Source organism: Sciurus vulgaris, assembly GCF_902686455.1.
Source record: "Sciurus vulgaris genome assembly, chromosome: 3".
In the NCBI taxonomy this organism is placed as follows: domain Eukaryota; kingdom Metazoa; phylum Chordata; class Mammalia; order Rodentia; family Sciuridae; genus Sciurus; species Sciurus vulgaris.
Genome location: NC_136463.1, coordinates 127,194,437 through 127,213,833, shown reverse-complemented (window position 1 = coordinate 127,213,833; position 19,397 = coordinate 127,194,437). Strand labels below are relative to the sequence as shown.

Genomic DNA, 19,397 nt, shown 5'->3' with positions numbered 1-19,397 from the left:
TTTCCTCCTTCCCCTCCTGCCTTCTCTCACCCCTTGGCATCTACCTCTGGACTTTGTTTCTATGGCTTTGACTTCTCTAGAAACTTCACACAAACACAATCACACAGTGTCACAATGCCATCTTTCCCTCACCTTGACTTCTTTGAAAGTTTAGCTTCCCACAGAGTCCTGATTTTGTTTGGTCTCCAGACCTGGAAGTCACCTCTGGCTCAAGGGTCAGACTTTGGTTAGTCTAGGCCAGTCACACTGATGGTAGGAATGGATAAGCTTGCCTCTGGCCAAAGCAGAATTGGGGAGGGGTAGTTTGTCAGGGGCTTCTAGGAAAGCTCTCACGGTTCCTTAATGTGAGAACAGGAGCAGGGACCTCACCCTTCATTGCCTCTGGGCTCTGTCATATCTTTACATGGTGAGTATAAACACAAGAGGGTCTAGACTGAGGGTAAAGCCAGCAGGGTGAGTATGGTAGAGTGGAATGAAGGAAAAAGGGTTCCCCAACCTCAAGGACCTCAACATCACTGAGCTGGTTCACTTTAATGCAGCTGGAGCCTGCGTCACCTCTGGACATCTTAAGGAAGACAATGCATTTTACTATAATTTAAATTAGTGGCTGGGGGACTTCAGAATACCTCTGAATCACTTGGAGGGCTTCTTAAAAATGTAGATTGCTGGTTCTATCCCCAGAATTTCTGAATTAGTAGATTTGAGGCTGGGCCCTAGAATTTGCACTTCTAACAAGTTCATAGGGGTGATCTGGATGCTGGTCTTGGGACCACACTTGACCACCCTTGGAGGAGACCAGTGAAAACTAGTTTTCCTGCTACTTGCAATTGAAAGAGTGCTTAGATGATTGGGTGGTATCCTCTGGAGCTTCACATTTGTGTTGGATAAAGGGACAAAAAGGGATACCGGGAGGATGGAAGGGAGGTGAACTGGCCCAAACTAGAGCAAGTCAAAGGGAAACCAGAGCTGCAAACTCTCCAGTTGATATTCAGAGGGAAGAAATTTACCTGGAGCAACTCCAGTGAAACTAGAATGGAACTCACTGACTATTCCTGCATACATCCTGAGAGAAAGAACAATTTACTGTCTCTTAAAAGATTTATGTTTAAGAGAAATAAAGGACACATTGGGTGTCTGTCACTGACTGTTCTGAGAAGGGGACCTGCCAGCCTCCATCCCCCGTCACAGCATGTTGCTGTGACTCTGCCATCTACCACCACCTCATTCTGATCACACAGTTCACTGGTCCATGGAGGATGCTTGGAGGAAAAAAAATAGCACCCATAATCTAGAGCTGCCATAAGATTCCCCAGGAATATGGAATCAGGGACTGATAAAGTATCTATTTGGTGACTTTGAACTATGTAAAACTTCGAAGCTGTTGGCAGACATTTTGTGTCCTGTGTGTAGGGAAACAGAAAACCAGCTTTTAGTGGACGAGAAAAATACAGCATAAATGCAGAAAGAAGGCCCCCCCCTCCCCTGGTTTCACAGGGGTGGGTAGGGATCAAAGCTCTGAAGCCCTGTAGAAGTAACACATGCCCTGTAAACATTAGTGATTATAGAAAGAAGTCCTTGAAGGTATGATAGTGGGCGTGTCAGGCAGGACTCCTTGAATTAACAAATAGAATAACTTAGAAACAGAGTGCCTCTGAGAGGGAAGCTGGTGGGAATTAGTATCCGTTGTGTAGAATAGTCATTTGTAGAAATAGCATGCCCTAAAAGATGTTTCTCAGCGTGCTTGTAGACGAGAAGGCTGGATAAAAACGCAAGCCCAATCATGGTGGTCAGAACGGACTCATGATTATGAGAATACAAAAGAATATAACCAAATCAACTGTGTTGACAAAGGTGGACAGGCTCGGCATGCTGTCAGAGAATTGCTTAGTGGGTTTGAGCATTGACCAGGATTCTAGGCATACTGGCTACTGGACATCTAAGAATATCTGGGCGGGGCGTGGGAGTGCATACTCATAATCCCAGCAGTTTGGGAGGCTGAGGCAGGAGCATCACAGGTTCAAAACCAGCCTGAGCAACTTAGTGAGACCCTGACTCTTGAGCTGGGAATTACAGGTGTGCACCACTGTGCCCGGCTTAGACATACTTTTGGAAACTAACTTTGCAAACACATTTTTATTTACCAATGTAATGTAATCATAAATTTTTATGTCTTATCATAGTTATCCAAATTTTGAAATGTATTACAATATGCTCATTTATGTCTATAAATGCAACTCTCCATACAATCTGTTTATAAAACCAATTTTATAAAAGTATAAGAAGGAATCATTATATTGGAAATCTGAGTCTATCCACAGACTGGACCTAACCTCTGTCACGAGAATTTTTTTTTTTTTTTTTTTTTTTTGGGTGCTGGGGGTCGAACCCAGGGCCTTGTGGTTACGAGGCAAGCACTCTACCAACTGAGCTATCTCCCCAGCCCCTGTCACGAGAATTTTGTAGCTTTCTGGAATCCAGCATATTAACTTACTTGAGTCGGACCTGCTGCCAGGATTGCCCTCTGTGTTGGGGAGCGCTGTCTGGATAGAGAGCTGTACAGCTTTCACCTCATCCTGAGGCTTGGTTCTACCCCACTGAATCGAATGGACATGTTTAGTGCTTTTTGGAATTCTCACATCACTCTGATTAAAAAAAAAAAAAAAAAAAAATAGAAAAGAAAAAATAAACTCATGACCAAACATACACACATTTAAAAATGTTTTAAAAATGGGAAGAAAAGAAACCTGGGCTGTTATTGTCACTTGAATTTTACTCCTTAAAACACTATCATGCCTTAAGCAAAATATTCTGAATAGTTTGCCTAAATATGCTAACTTTATTAAAAGAAAAATTTAATTACTTTATTCCTTAGTGGATGGATAGCACATCATTTCTTTATTTCTTTCTTCTCCTTCCCTCCCTCCTGTCTGTCTGTCTTTCTTTCTCTCCCCCTCTCTTCCTTTCTGTGTGGAAATTGAACTCAAGGCTTTGGAAATGCTAAGCCCATGTTCTTCCAGTGGGTTTCATCTGTATTTCTTAATGAATTATAAAATTCCTTAGTAGATTCTAGTAGTAATTACATTTGTAATTATCTTCTCTCATAGCATGTAACATTTGGCCAATCTCAGCTTACCTGTTTGATAAGAAATGAAAAAATAATTCCTTTTTGAAAACATATTTAGTTGAAGAAATGAACATTTGACATCCTTTTTGCAAGACTGTCTTTGGTCACAGAGAATTTGGGTGCATGTGAGGAGCTCGATGGAACTAGTCCCCATAGGGAGGGCAAAAGGTAACAGGTGCAAAGTGAGATGGGTCAAGAGTAAAAAATTAGGATCATAAAAAGGAGAGGATACCAGACTAAGACATGACCCATTCCTGTTCTGAAATCTCCCTCATCACCAGGAATCACAAATCCATGCAGATTAAAGGGTCTCAAGGTCTGGGGATTTAGCTCAATGGTAGAGCTCTTGTTTAGCATGCATGAGGCCCTAAGCTAGATCCTCAGCACCCCAAAATAAAACACAGAAACAAAGTCTCCAAGATTCAATACAGTTACTAAACTCAGAGGTGAAAAGCACAGACACAAGTGACTTATTCTAATAGAGTCAGCGCAGCATATAAATAAATAAATAAATAAAAATAAAGTCTATCAACAACTAAAAAAAAAATATTTTTAAAAAAGGGAGGTGCAGGAGGAAGAGGAAGGGGAGAGAGAGGGAGAAGCAGCAAAGAATGGGTGGGATGTATCTGCAGAAACACCTACAGCAGGCAGAGTGAAATCTGGCTGCTCTAATCATCCTATTACTAAGAAGAGAATTTTTTCCTGGGTAGTGAGGACCTGTTAACAGGCTTCAGAATGGACAAGATCATCATGATCAACCAACCTTCTTTGATTGGTTTTTGTGCCCTGTAAGCCACATTTTGACAGCTAATGTTACTTCTCAGGGGCAGCATACCTGGAAACCTGTGCAGGTGAGGGTCATTACTGCTGTCAGTCCAGGCTCAGAGTGGGCTGGCCAGAGTTGGATTTCTACTATGGAAGAATCAAACCCTGATAGCTCAGGAAAGCTTCTCAAAGCAGCAGTTTATAAAGTCCAATTTAAAGTAGACTTTGGGAAGTTAACAAGAGGGGAAAATGCTTTTTTGATGAGTAGATGCTGATGTGACCCCACCAGCTCTGTCACTGAGTACCCCGAAACTCAGGACTTCCCTTCATCTCTCTGAGCCACTTTCCCTATCTGAAAAATGCAGACAAGGATACCTATCTTTCAGTACTTATGTGAGGCTAGTGAGACAGAGCAGGTGCCAGCACCTATTATGGTGCCTGGTTCCTGATAAATCCCCATGAAAGTGCATGTCCTATGGATGGCAACTGTATACTAATATCTTTATGTGTCCTCAGATTCTGATTATAACTGCACCACCTGGCTCGATGTAGGTTTCCTCTAATTTGTAAGGACAATATCCCACTAGCCATGAAGATGTTGTACATTTCAATACATTTACTGAACATAGATTATTGAAACAAGTTTATAGAGAGATTATTCTCTAACAGTGTGATTTTTAAAAAAAATTACAGTAAAACACATGAAATTGTTAACTATATACACAGTATTTTAGAGAAGATCTTGTTGATTTTTAAAATTGAAATTGGGTTCTTTCTCTCTATGGCTTAAAATGCCCCACTGACTTCCCACTGTGCTTAAAGTAAATCCAGACTCCTTCCTGGGACCTCCTTGCTGAGCTAGTCTGGCCCAACTGGCTAGCTTTGTCATGGACTCTGTGCCTCAGAGACTTCAACTTGCTGTTCCAGTGCCACTCCCCACTGTCACCTCCTCAGAGGAGAGCTCTCTGACCCTCCAATCCAATACCCCAAGTTATTTCCAATTTGCTACCTCTGTTGCTTACAATAAAAATCTAAAGAGGTCTATAGATAGATCTCATCTATCCTAATCATAGAACAGTACAAGGCCAGCAGGTACTAAATGTTATGAGTTTTAATTTTAATAGCATTTTTTCTAAAAGGATCGAGTCTATTCTTTTTTTTTTTTTTTTTTTTGGTACTGGGGATTGAACCCAGGGGTGCTTAACCACTGAGCAACATTCCCCTGTCTTTAAGTAAAAAATACAAAATACTTTATTCAGAGATAGGGTCTTACAAAGTTGCTGAGGCTGGCTTTGAACTCACGATCCTCCTGCCTCAGCCTCCTGAGCTGCTGGAATTACAAATGTGCACCACCATGCCCAACTGTTCATCTGTTTTTGATAATATACTCTCTCCCCAAGTGGTAGCAGGAGTTGTGCTCTGGTCTTTTGAAGAATTATTGATCTCCTCTCATCCCCAAATTCTTAGTTCCAAGAAGGCCAAGATCTGTCTCATCACTTTTTGGCATTTCATATACCTAACTTACTATGTGAGTATAGAAGGTATTCAGTCAAGGAATAAATGAGTGAAAGGTTCTCCAATCTCTATCTAGGTAACTTTATCCTGTTCTCTTTCCTTCCCAACGCTTTGTTAGAGAAGTAAATATTGATCTCCATATTTGTGCTGGTTAAATCATGTTTCTTCCAGTAAGTGATGTATACTCTGAGGGACCAGATGAATCCTGACTACCAGCCTTCCTCTCCAGGAGCTTACCTCATACGTGACGGTGCACTCCACAGTCTGGTTTTTCACAATTCCCACAATCCACTTCTCCATTACAAACGGCGGCTGGAAAATAAGTTAGGACGTATGGTACTACAATACAACTGCTCTGCCATAGTGTGTTTCTTGGAGGCCAGTTGTGCCGAACACAATTGGAAAATAGGGATATGGTATTAGATTAACATGAAAGTCACTTTGGTTCAAAACACACTAATGTTCTGGGTTTTGTTTTTCATAAAACATCCTTTTGTACATTAGTAAACGGCTGGTCCTGGTCTCCCAGTCTCCTCTTTTGTGATATAACATTTGCTATCACTCAGTCCTATCATTAGCTCTTCATTCATGCTCATGTTTGAAGCATCAGCGGAAAGCTTTCTCAAAATTAAGAGAAAGCCATAATGATATGAGAAGACCTGGAAGTGTCTTCCTGGGCAGTAGCTGGTATAGAGGCATCAACAGTTGTGAGCATCCCTTCTGTCAGCAAAAACTGTGCATACAAATAAAGACACTCTGGCTACATTTACTTACTACATTAAAACAAAAGATTAGTGAAGAAACCTGTACCTTGGATCCTGTGTTAATTTTGATGAAAATAATTCCTATTAGAAGTGAATTGCCTTCTGTTCCCATTTTCCTGCCCCTCCAGGTTTAAGGGTGCCAAACAATGCCTGCCTATGAATTGGGTACAGAAAGGTGCTTGAAACTGCCCAGGCTGGTCTCAATCTTGCAATCTTTCTACCTGAGTCTCTTGAGTAGATGGTATTACGGGTATGTGCTACGGTGTCTTTGTCTAGTTTTTGTTTTGTTTTGTTTTGTTTTAATTAGGATTGTTATTGCTTCTGTTGGTGTTAAATGTTCTACACATTTTGAATGGTCTGCCCAATTTTATTTTTCCTATAAGCCTTGTCAATGTTGGTCTGTGATTTTGCATATATGGTGCATATATGGTAGTCTAACTGAAACATCTTTACTCAGTTTTATGATTCTATCCTGTTATTTTTGCTGCGAACAGCTTCCTTCTGCCAGTAGACAATGCCTTTGTACTTACTTCTAAAGTACACTGAAGCAAGGAACAACTAACTGTCACAACCAGAGAGGTGATAGGTGGGGAAGAAGGAGAAAGTATCTATACTTCCTCTCTTCAAGGCATCAAAACAATATGTCCTGACAGCATCAGGAAAAGTTAAAATCAAATTGTAACCTTTACAGATAAATAATGTCACCGAAATAACTCCCAGTTATGCAAAGGAATCCAACAACAAATATCAAATCACTGTACTTGATGAGTCTGCTCCTCAATTAAAAGGACTTGGGTATTTAGCAATCTCATGCCTGTGTAGAACAGAACACATTTACAAGTCTAATGCTGTGGCTTTGAAGACTTATTTTTCTGTTCTACTTGTGTTTTTGTACCCTGGTTTTCTGTGACGAGCCCCATTTGCTTCACTGAAAACAAATATAATCACTGGTGTACCGGACTTAACGGTTACTTGAAGTTTGGGCAATTGTCCCACTGTTCTCTGCCGGAACTTGTTGCCCTTCTACAATTGAAGTGTGACATGTATGTTTTTCCATATGATTGGAACAGAACAGAATTGTTTTCCTTACTGAGGAGCAAGTGAAGTATTTCTGCAAGTCTTTCTTCTGTTTTTCCATGACTTGCTTCTACCAGTGACCCCGGAGTGGTAACATGTTCTCAGATCACTCCAGCACTTCCTAGGTGTGAACACAAGGAAGCCATTAAGACTTCAACATGTGCCCTAGAAATAGCCTTATCTCAGTCCTTCAAGAAAAGTCTTCCTCCTTACAAGTTTTCTGAAGTCTAAAATGATTCCAATTTGAAGTAAATATTTTCATCAGTAACATTTCCTTTCTTTTAATAATGATAGAGTAAGCATAAAGAAATGTAGAAGGAAATTTTTAAAAAATTAAATGATTTTTTTTACAGTGCTTTTTAGTTCACACGGCATAAGTGGAATTTTAACAAAAAACTATTATAGTCTCAATCTGCTAAATAAAATGTGCCTTTCAAGAGCCAGCTTGAGGCTGAGCTGATGTGAGCATCGACATGCACAAAAGCACACTGCTGGGTATTTTAATGTCTTTGTTTGATATCTGTGAATTCAAAAAAGCTTTTAAGCTGTAAATAGAACCTTACCTTTGTCATCTTCAAAATCTCTGCCTCAGGTAGGTTAGTGTTGAATGTCACATCTTTTATGTAGGTTATTGCAATTTCATCCCCATCCATCTCCATATACATTTTCCACTTACAATCCTGGAATTAAAAAGCAAAATTATACAATTGAGAAAGTGAAACAAAATTTTTTAGTCTCAATGTTTTATAACACCTCAACAATTCTAAATAAATTATTATGGGAGTGTGTGTGTGTGTGTGTGTTTTCCTCCTTTTACAACACAAGGACATGAAATTAAATCCCTTTGTATATCTAAATAATCCCCAGTTAGTGCAGCCTTGAGGCGTGATTTATCAGTTCAAATGTTCTATTTAGGGGTTACAAACCCCAAATGCTCAAGGGGTCAAGCAGCTAATAAAAATGAGTGAAGCTAGACAGTTTCATTATAGAATGTCCCTTTCAAAAGAGATCCACTTATTTTTTTTCATATTTTCATTGGTGCATTGTAGTTATATATAATGGTGGGATTTGTTGTTACATATTTGTACATGTACATAATATAACAGTACAGTTTGGCCAATATCATTTCCCAGTATTCCCCCCTCCCTCCTCTCCACCTCTACTCTATAGCTCTCGTGAGACCCCACCCCCACCCCAATCACCTGTCTTTTCCTTTCCCCTCTCTAACTTAGCTCCATTTGACCTACACATTAAACATAGGACTATTTTCTCATTGCTACAAAGAAATGTGTTTTTCTTCCATATGGCCCTCTGGATCTACTTTTCACTTTCCCAGTATTGATAATGACATGGGTTCAAGAAACAGCTCACTTTCCTCTTAACAGGGAAGAAAATAGTACGGCTAGTGATGCCATTTGGGAACTGACAACTGGGGAGCAGGGTTAGGGGCTCTGGGAGCTGAAGAGAAGTTGCTCGAGAGGCACAGCCACTACAGCTTCTGTTGATTTGTCCCAAGTGGGAACCAGTTTTGCTAGGCCCTTAAATGTTTCACAACAATCTTGGAAATCTGTATTCTTACATAAAACTTAATTTTTAAATGATGATATGTCAATTACATTTTCAATAATGTAATGAAAAAGCATTTTACATCATTGGTCACCAGGGGAATACAAATTAAAACCACAATGAGGTACCACTGTACATCACCAGAATGGCCAAGGTCAATAACATCAAACACTGGTGGGGATTTGGAGCTACTGGAATGCTCATACATCACTGGTGGGAGTATAAAATGATGTATAATGGTGCAATAAACTGCAGTTTGGGCAATTTATGATAAAACACATACCTATTCTATAACCCAGGAATTCTACTTCTAGGAGGTATGTACCCAAGCAAAATGAAAAAGACTTGTCTAGATATGTTCTTAGCAGCTTTATCCAATTGCCAAAGAACTGGAAATAAGCTAACTGTCCATCAAAAGCAGAATGGACAAACTGTGGTGTATTCACAGAATGGATTACTTCTTAGCGATTCAAAGAAACAAATTACTGAGGTATGCAACATGGATACATCTCAGAAATATAGTGAACTCAAGTATTGCACAAAAGAGAACATGTTAATGTCTCCATTTGTATCACATTTGGAACAAAATTAATTTATGATGGAAAGAAATCAGAAGAGTTTGTTGCCTCTGCAGATGAAGAGTGACTGGGATGGGTCACTGTTAATGCATGTGAGGGTTATGCTGGAGGACGCACTGGTCAAAACTTAGTGAGTGTGCACTTGAGATGTGGGCACTTCTTACTGAATTCTAGCACACTGAAGCATTTAGGAGGAAATGTACTAATGTTCGCAAATTACTTTGAAATGAATTTTAAAAATAAGGACTGTTAGCTAGGTAAGAATAGCAACATGCTAAGTACTGAATGGGGGGCGTGTGTATATGAGGATTCACTATAAAATTCGTTCAGCTTTGTTGTATGAAGAATTTAGTAATAAAAATGTTGGAAGGTAAACATTGCATGCAATTCAAAGGAAATATAAACCAGTGTCTTTGTACCCAATTTGACCCCTGAATCATAAATTCGCATTCTCTTTTACATTTTTGTTTTAGAGAAATGAAAAATTCTGAGAGATTAAGGATATTGGACCAAGCACTGCACAAGTTGACACTAGAAAACACTCTCCTAAGAATGGAATGCTTCCTAGAGCAAGCTCAGACACCATTCTCATGGAAGAGGATCAACAAAGAGGCTGTTGAAAACCCGTTGACTCCAACCGAGGCTGGGGAAGCCTGATGTTTTGGGGAAGGCTCTGGACAAATTGCACAAGTGGGTCTCACGTCGGAGGGAACAGACCCTTTTTGCTCAGGCACGTTCACAAGATGGAGAGCCAATTAGTGACGGAAAGGGTTAGTTCAGTAAAATAAAAACCCAGCTCTCGTCTTACAGAAGTCAAATTAGTGGCTGAGAATTGACAAATCTCTCAGTGTTTCTTTGTTGTGGAGCCACTGCTACCCGGGCAATGTGGACCCTGAGATAACTGGGAAGGATAATGACTGTTTGGTGTCAGGACTGCTCTTCTCTGAAATGGAGAGGGCCTCCTCAAAGAAGGGGCTGGAATAAAAGGCCTTAAGTTTACTTAGTTCTGTTTCTTTATCGTGTCAAGTTTGGGGATTACGTTAGTCAAAAGCACATTCTAAAGACTTTGAACTGTGTATAAATGCCTGGGCTCCCTCTGCCTTGTTCTCATCTTGTAACCCTGGGGCTCTTTCTTGACCTCATGCTCCAAATCAGAGCCCCCTTATGTGCTGTCAGAGGAGCACCCCGTTAAGAGGGGGCTGGTGGAAGAACACTCACATTTGGAGTGCTCACTATGCTCTGTGTATGTTGCTGGGTACTTCCACCATGCTATTTTATTTGATATTTATAAGAACTCTCAAATTAGGCCTATTTCCCCTTTAGATGATGAGAAAAATGAGACTCAGTCAAACTGAGGAACTTTCCTGGGTTTCTTGGCCAATAAGTGGTGGAGGTGGGATTAGGGCAGCCAAGGCCACCTGATTCCAAAATTGGAGGAGACACAAATGGAGAAAGGCAATTGGGAGGGTTGGCGGGCGGGACTTAATAAGTGGTTTGCCACATTTCATGGGATGAGCCATTCCCAACGGATAGGAGGGAGAAGGGGCAGAGAAAATTTTGCTGATGAAAAAAAAAAAAAAGGGAAAAAACCAAAAATGAAAAAAACAAAAAACCAGGAGGCCAGCAGCTGCTTCTCTGTTCCTTAAGCCAACTCAGAGAGACATTGATGCAAATAAGAGGGTAGTAGGTCTTTTATTTTTCTAAACTCTCTTTTTCTCTTATCTCAAAGAAAGTTTTTTAATTGAGCCATAGGATAGCTATAGAAGCAATAAAACTATAATCAAGGAAGTTATAAGACAAGGGGGCATTATCCATTTCATTAAAAAGTAGGTAATGCTTGTTAGAAAGCTGAGTGAAGAAGAAAGAGAATACACAGCAGTCATCTAAATCACTAACTTAATTTGCTGAAGACTTGACATAAGTCCTAGGAATTTTCAGTTGTCTTTGTCGCCTAGCTTAGAAAAGTAATCCACAAATGAAGCAATAGAATTCTTTAAATGCTGCTCAGTTTCTAATTAATCTCAGGTATCCTTGGCACTTTCGTCACTACCCAGTGAGTCACAAATTGCCAGTGAGGATTGTCCACAGTTTACTGAATTCCACAGAGCACCACTGCAGGCATCCAGATGCCATCTATCAAGTTCTTGACCAACCCATCACTGAGAAACTCTCAAAACAAGTAAGATGGATTAAATCACCAGCAATGTCACTAAAAGTCATAATTCCACACGTTTATGAGCCTAACACAGGGTTTTACTTGCACAGTTGCTTGTTGGTAGTGATAAAGGCCAGGTAGCAAGATGGTGGGCTCTGATAGAAAAAACATGCACTTCCACCAAGGTGAGCTGGTTTTGATTTTGGCTTGATCTGAGTGAAAACATGGTTTTTGGAATGGGAGGTTCTCAAGGGTAACTTTGGATATCTGTGAACAATTCTCTATCCTGACAGGCACAAATCAAAATTGGACAGCTCTGGATTCTGAGAGAGCCCATGGGGTCCCAGAAGGATTGGTTGTCCAAAACCGCCTCATCCTGGGAAGTCTGAAATGTCTGTCTTATTCACCCAATTGATTTAAGATATTAGTTAGTCCTATTAAAATGGGAACAATCTGGGAAAAGATTATATATTAGCCATTACTGTGGGAACATGAGGGCAAGGTGGAAGGTCACAAGTTTGAAGCCCTTTTATCTGGGTTTGACTCCTAGTTTTTGTCATTTTCCCCTGTAGCCATAGTGAACTTATATAGCTGTTCTGAATCTCACTATTTTTTATTCACAAGTGGGTTGTTGTATTGGGTGATGATTAAATGAAATAATGCAATAGCAGTACCTGGTATTGTGTCAGAGCCAAACCAGGAACTCAAAAACCAGAAATTATTATTGTTTCCAGTCAGCTTACTAGACTAGCCAGCCTGTCATCTAGCAGTGATGTCAGAGCTTTGATGGGCAGAATGGTGTAGACTGTCTAAATCAGGGATGTGCCCAGAGTAGGCAGGTGGGTCAGGGCATCTTACTTGGGCAGGAATCTGGTGTACTGAATAAGAGGCCATTGGCTATGTGTGTGATCTCTGTCAGATTACCTCCTCTCTCTGCTTCAACTTCCTTGACCAAGATAAGATAAGACGTTCTGGCTGTTAATCACATTTAATAGCCACTATACCTCCAGACATCTGATGGTCTGATTAGGACTGCAATGAGATCTACCTAAGCAGAGAAGGGCAGAAGTGGTGTTACATGACCCATCTATGTAAGAAGATATAAATGTATTCTTTCTATTTATTTCCTAAAACAAGTCATTGTTATGTTGCTTCTTAGCTGCACCTTCTTTCCTTCAACACTGGTCATTCCCTGGCCTCTTATTCAGTACACTAGCAAAAGACGGAGATGGGGATCCTACAATCCCTTGTGAAGACACATTTCTAATGAGCTGAAGACCTCCCACCACTCAAAGATTACACCGTCTCCATTAACTCCAAGCTGGGGACCAAACCTCTAATACACAGACCACTGGGCATTCCAGATCCAGAACTATGGCACTTGCCCTCAGACTTTTTTGAATCCTGAACTTTCCCTGGTTGTAGGTTAACAAGAGGAAGAACAACAGTGCCAGAAATTCAAAGTGCCAGGAATCCAAAGTTAACATGAAAGGCAAAAGTCACAAATAGTCCAAATTCTCTTGGTGAATTCCTTTCTGGGGCTCCATGGCAGGGATGAAATACAGTCTCTGTGAAGTCTAGCATAGCCAATTTCCCCTCCATTGTGAAAAAGATCATTGTAAAAAGTGCATACGGCACTACTGTGATTACAAACACTTTCTTCCAGTTCTGCATGAGGCCACCTACTGGCTTTGTGACCAGGTGTGACTTCACTGTTCAAACCAGGAATAACCAGCTCCTGTCTTTTTGCAGATGCAAAATCAGAAGACAAGTCCTGACTACTTTAGCTTTTCATTTTATAACAAGATTCTCATCCAAGAAGGGTGAACATTTATTTGCACTGTTCAAATGTGTATCTTGATGTACCTTTCTAGGAAGTGCCATTACTAACCCATAGGGAAAAGCCCGGGACCAGGAGCAGAGTTGGGCACTGGGAAGGGCTTTCATTAAGGCTTTGAGTAGCAAAGACTAGTTACCTGAAACTTTCCACTAGCCAGAAAATCCGCCCCTCCATGCAAATCTTCAAGAAACAAATGGGATTTTGCTGGGGAGAAGGACATTGTGCATTTGCAACTGGAAAAAACAGGACAATTCTGGTGGGTGGCCAGATTGTGTATATTTCTCTGGGAAGTTGTTGAAATACCTGGATAGTTTTAGGAGCAAGTGTGTGATTCATGGAGCATGAGAATCAACCCTATTGATCTGCTTTAGGAATGCCAATTTCATCAAAAAATATTCTGATTCCTGGCCAAGTAAAACAGAAACTCTTACTCTGTGAAGATAAAATCCTAAGCAACACTCAGTTCATGCTAAATTATCTCTTCGTGAGAATCACTATGACATGGTTTGTGAGCAGTTTAAAATTCTTTGCCATTCCAAGTGATGTCACATGTAGACATGCAGCTCTTCAAGTGCACAGTTCACTGAGTTTTTTTTTTTTTTTTGGTTGTTGTTTTGTTTTGTTTTTGTACCAGGGATTGAACCCAGGGGGGCTTAACCACTGAGCCACATCCCCAGACCTTTTTAAAAATATTTTATTTAGAGATAGAATCTCACTTGTTAAGGGCCTTGCTAAATGGCTGAGGCTGTCTTTGAACTTGCAATCCTCCTGCCTCAGCCTCCCAAGCTGCTGGGATTACAGGTGTGCACCACCACGCCCTGCATGAATTTTGACAAATGTGTATACCTATATAACCAACAAAACAAGCAAGTCATTTCCAGTGCCCTAGAAAGTTCCCTCAACCTTTTCAGGCAAGCCTCTTCCACAACCGGAGTGGCCCACTATTCCAATGTCTATCACCTCAGATTAAAAATTTACAATATGTACTTGTCTGGCATCAAGTGTTTGAGACTTATATACATTATTTAACCTTCAGTCTTACACTGCTCTAGAGAACACTGTCCCCATTTTACAGATGACACTTAGGCTCAGGAACCGGAGATCTACAGCAAGACTATTCAGCTTGATGGAACTGGAATTCAAGTCCTGGGGACGTCTAATCTTAGAGACACTGGTTTTCAAAATCCCCACCCCCTCTCTCCTCCCATGAATGGAGAAAACATAAATTTACTTGAGAATACCAGGGTTCCAGCAAAAAGGCCTGTACTGTGGAGATATTTTTAAAGACAAAATAGAGCAATCGGAATAAACTTTTCAAGATTCAAGAGGGGGAAACAAAGTTAACAGTCATAGCGGACAACCGACTGTTGTGAAATGTTAAAAAGTAATAGCAGATGAAATAAAAGGACAATAAAAATATTGGTCAGGCTGGTGTTAGCAGTAGGGAGATGTTGAGATTAGGTCCCGGAAGGCTCCTTTGCATGCGTTGCTATTATCTAGCTCAGCTGCCGAAACCCGCTGTGTTAAAGGCGCGAGAGTGGAGCATCCCGTGATAGCACCTGGGTTATTTATCATTAAGTATCACCCCGCTACACTATATTTTATTATGCTGCCTTTAAAAGGAAGATAATACAAGTATGGTTAATTTGCTTCTCTTCTTTATCTATACAGTGTCATGACCCACCACGGCTTTGTCCCATGAGATCTGTTTTTCAACCCCAAAGAAATCCACAAGAAACTCTCCCTAAAAATTCCATTAATAACCTCTTTCAGCGCGTGTAGGTTGCAGGGTCTGGAACTAAGAATGTTTTAATCTCTTCAGCAAAACAATGTCTCATAATGATGTACAGGACTATTGCTGCACCGATGCAGGATCATACATAATTCAGCACCTTTCACTTTGGCACCACTGTGATATCCTCATTAGCCGTGGCTCACAGTGTCTGTCAGATGGTGTCCATGCGAACGCAGGCATTATATTGTCTTTGAGATGTGCAGCTGCTTCCATGACACTGCCAGTATATAAAAACATGACGCCAGTTTGTTTTATTTAGTGCTAAAACCTTCCAGTTTGTAAAAACAAGGCTGACACAGAGCCTGACATGAGGCAGTGAAAATAATTAGCTCTCATTTTCTCAGCCTCCTATTTCCTTCTCCCTGCTGTGTTCTCTTTCCACTAAACCACCACATGTCAGTCGAAATGGGAGGCAATTAGTGGGCTCATTTCAGTCCCCACAACTGTGCTGAAAAGAAAGTATTTATGATGGCACAATGAACAGCTGAAAGATTAAATAACATTTGCCTTTTGAAAAGAAAATGACTTCTAGCTAAATGGGCAATTTTTGATTATTCTCAAACAAGCTTAGAGTAGTTGGTTTTTAAAATACAAGAAAGGAAAATGAGTCATTTTTAGGTGAAAGAATCAAATAAAACTTGACACAGTAATGCAAATAACTGATGTTTTATTGCAAAATATGTAAATGCGTTATACCCTTAACAATGGCTCATGTCTAAGGTCAGGGCAGATCGGTGCCAAGTAGACACCAGTGGAGATAAGGTTGTTATGTTGCCTTTTTGGGGGTTGTTATTGGAGTTATGTATGCAGAGGGGGCTTAGGGATGATATTAAAATAAAGTGAAATAAATCAAGTGAGATACTTTCATATGATGTACCATGTACTTGACTATCGAAAATGGTTCAGACACTGGTTGACATCTTTGGGAAGGGCTGTTTTGTAAACGGTATTTGAAATTGTAAGGTACTAGATATTCATCTCACAAAAACAAGAATACTAAGTCTCGCTGTTCATTTGTGAATAACAAAGAATCTACTTGTCTCAGTCTGAGTTTCTTAACCAATACAGAAGGTGATCTGACTTACCTAAGGGATGCTTAAATTCTTTTTTTAATACTGGGAAATTTGCTGCAAATAAACTTTTACCCAGGACTGTCAAAAGGTAAAGACAGCTGTTTTATCTGCTGAGTTCTTCTCCCACCTCCATTACTCTAGGGGTGACGACAAAAAACATCAGTGCCTCCTACCTGGTCTAGGTAGCAGCGCTGCTTATCCGCAGGCTACTCTCAGTTCCAATTCAGATGTCCAGGACTGAAATAGTTGTCACACCTCCTTGATGTCCCAACATAGCACTTGTAATTTTACTTCAAATAACCTGTCCCTTTTACAGTCATTATTCTCAAGATCTAATTTTTGGTTTAGAAAACACAAGTCCCTGGGAGTATGGAGGTTTTGTCTGCAGAACTTACAATGATCCTCAGAGGCTTCTGAAAACCTTCTAAAAGTAAAGAGCTTGTCTATCAATGTCAGAACCTGTGCCTGTCATCATGGAGTTATCAATGAGAACAGTTTCCCCATTTTGAAAAGTCAGCTACAAATTTAAATTGTTTTTGTCTCCGTAAGTTCTAGTTTTACATTCCACAAACTCAAATCCCACTTTCTGATTTACACAATCTGGTCAGTGTCAGACAAGGTGAGAAGATGAGACAACGGAGACCCAATGAGACCTAAGGCAGCAGTGGACTCAATAGGAAACCAGAGCTCTCTTTGTGTTAACTATACTTAGTACAGCTGGAAACCAGCAGTAATGGGTTTGTATTTTACTCAAGCCTATGTTTTCTCATCTATGCTACATCACTATTCACTATTTTAAAAGGAATTCATAATCTTGATTAAGAAGACTAAAAGCAATCCAGTAGGGTGCTGGAGTCAGTTCTCACAGCAGCTTGCACACAGCTCTTCCCAACCTCAAGTTCAATGACATTAGCCATGGTGGGAATATTTACACCATGGAAATCTGCAAATGCTACAGATCAGGGCTGTTTTCTCCGGTCATTAGACGTTCCCTGGCATGCTAACACATACACATGGCTGTCAATCCATCCACAAGCATGTGCTGAGCACTTTGCCCAGCTCTGCTCTAGAGCTATAGGCGGCTGTCCAACCCATCTGACAGAGTGTATCACCACACTGTAATTAGAAATCAGCGGTGAGTTATGCAATTGTAAAATTCTGAGCTGCATTTGTTTCTTTGCTGTCAATTAAAACTTGTTTCTCTTTTCAAAAGACCACTTCACAGAGGTGTGATTGACATACAAAAAACTGGACATATTTTAAGGTGAGCAACTGGATCAATTTGGAGATAATATTTGTGAAACCATCACCACAGTATGTGCCATTAACCTCCAAAAGTTTCCTCCTGTTCTTTTATTATTGTTGTTGTTCTTATTATTTTTGTGATAAGAACACTTATGATCTTTCTTCTCAGCAAAATCTTAAGCACACAATACGTATTTTTAACTATAGGTGCTAGCTGTACAGTAGGCCCTGGGGACTTACCATCTTGTATAACCCAAGCTTTGTACTCTTTGACTACTTACTACCTCCCTGTTTCTTCTTCCCTGAAACTTGTGTTTTCTTTCTTTTTATTTTTTTCTTCTTTTCCAGCACTGGAGATTGAACCCAGAGGGAGATTGAACCCACTCTACAACTGAGCCACGGTCCAGCCCTTTTTAAAATTCTGAGACAAGGTCTCACTAGTTGTTGAGGCTGGCCGCAAACCCTACTACTGCAAGCTTATATGCTTTGGCACATATATATGTGTCTCTGTTCATTTGTCCACTGCCTCTCTGCATAGGTGATCATGGGAAATGAACTTCCTTACACTGATTTTTTTTTTTTTAATAAACCCAACATATATCGAAGTGAAGAAAAGCTCTGCTTTTAGCTGTTCTGAAATTTACAAAAAGGTGTTGGCTTTATACTTTCTTACAAAATCCTTTTCTTTGTGCCCTGTTATTTTATTCATGTTTATCTATCCATTTACAAAAATTACACAATAGGATAAAAAGCTCTATTTGACAGTTTTTGATATTTATAGTACTCTGAGAAAGGGCCTGGAGATTCAATTAAGTTTATTAAATGCAACATTTTACAAGCAACCTAATAAAGACCTGAAAGCACAATACAAGTGGGAAGCATTTGTAAAATGCAGCATTTTTAACCTAAAGATGAAACGAATGGAGAAGCAGAACTATTGATTGAATTTCTTCTGGCATCTGGTGGGTGGGGAAGTGGCCAGGTGCTAACAATGAAGAGTCTGGACAGAGAAAGAGGGAGAAAGGTAGTAGGGGAAAGTCCTCCCCTAACAACTGTCCACTTTGAAGGGCTTGATCAGTCTGTTTCGACCTCTTCAAAAAGTTCCTCTCATTTTCTCTTCTTGGGTCTCTTGACCCCCCAAAACACTTCTCAAAAGGAAATCAGAGTGATGGCCATTTGGAAGGGGTGGCTTGATGCCGGAAGCAGATCCCTATGTAAGGGTCCACTGCTGGGTAGTGTTGGGAGAGGTGGATGCCGTCTTCCCCCACTCTCCTCTTCTCTGGGGAACTTGGCTGTGTCAAGTTTCTTTGTCTCACTGGGGACAGTGGGAAATACACACTCACCCAGGTCTGACTGTTCAGCACTAGCCAGCAATGGAAGAATCCCGAATAGTTCCTTCCTCTGCTTTTGAATTTTTATGACACAAAGTCTCAAAAAGATCTTGGTGAGAAAACTGCTGGGTGATTTGATAGTTTATCCCTTGGCAATTTGAGAATCAATATTCCTGACTGGAGAGCTGATAAGAGATATAATAATAAACTCTATGCAGCTGAATATTTCAATAAAAAAGGGTGGTTGCTACCCTGGGGAGTACACGAAGCTGCCTGAAATTCAGAAAGCTGCTTTCCTTTTGTGCCAAGTCAAAGGCTTTAGATTATAATACACAAGGCACTTTCTACACAAAACAAAAATTGTGGTAATGTAGTATTATTAACTGACAAAAAAAAAAAAATTGATTACCAATGTACCTACTTTGGGGGAAGATGGTACTTTCCAGAAGGAGGTGATAATTACACAGTGGTTAAGCCTGAGAAGTGGATCTTCGCCTGACCAGGTGGGGACACTGGGTGAGGAATTTTACATCTCTGTTCTTTGGTTTCTTCAAGAGGATGCTAATATA

The 19,397-nt window shown here is 40.3% G+C and overlaps 1 protein-coding gene across 2 annotated transcripts in view; it reads right to left on the bottom strand.

Annotated features, from left to right (window-relative positions):
* Positions 1–19,397, bottom strand: part of MAP3K20 (mitogen-activated protein kinase kinase kinase 20) — a 171,912-nt gene that overhangs the window by 9,658 nt on the left and 142,857 nt on the right. Inside the window, exons 17-19 of one of the 2 annotated variants that reach the window (XM_079135021.1) lie at positions 7,809–7,925; positions 5,642–5,716; positions 2,492–2,642 (exon numbers count right to left, since the gene is read on the bottom strand). In XM_079135021.1, coding sequence (XP_078991147.1) covers positions 2,492–2,642; positions 5,642–5,716; positions 7,809–7,925 — 343 coding nt within the window. Of the gene's footprint in view, positions 1–2,491; positions 2,643–5,641; positions 5,776–7,808; positions 7,926–19,397 lie in introns of those variants that run through there. The other variant, XR_013762996.1, reaches the window with a different exon arrangement.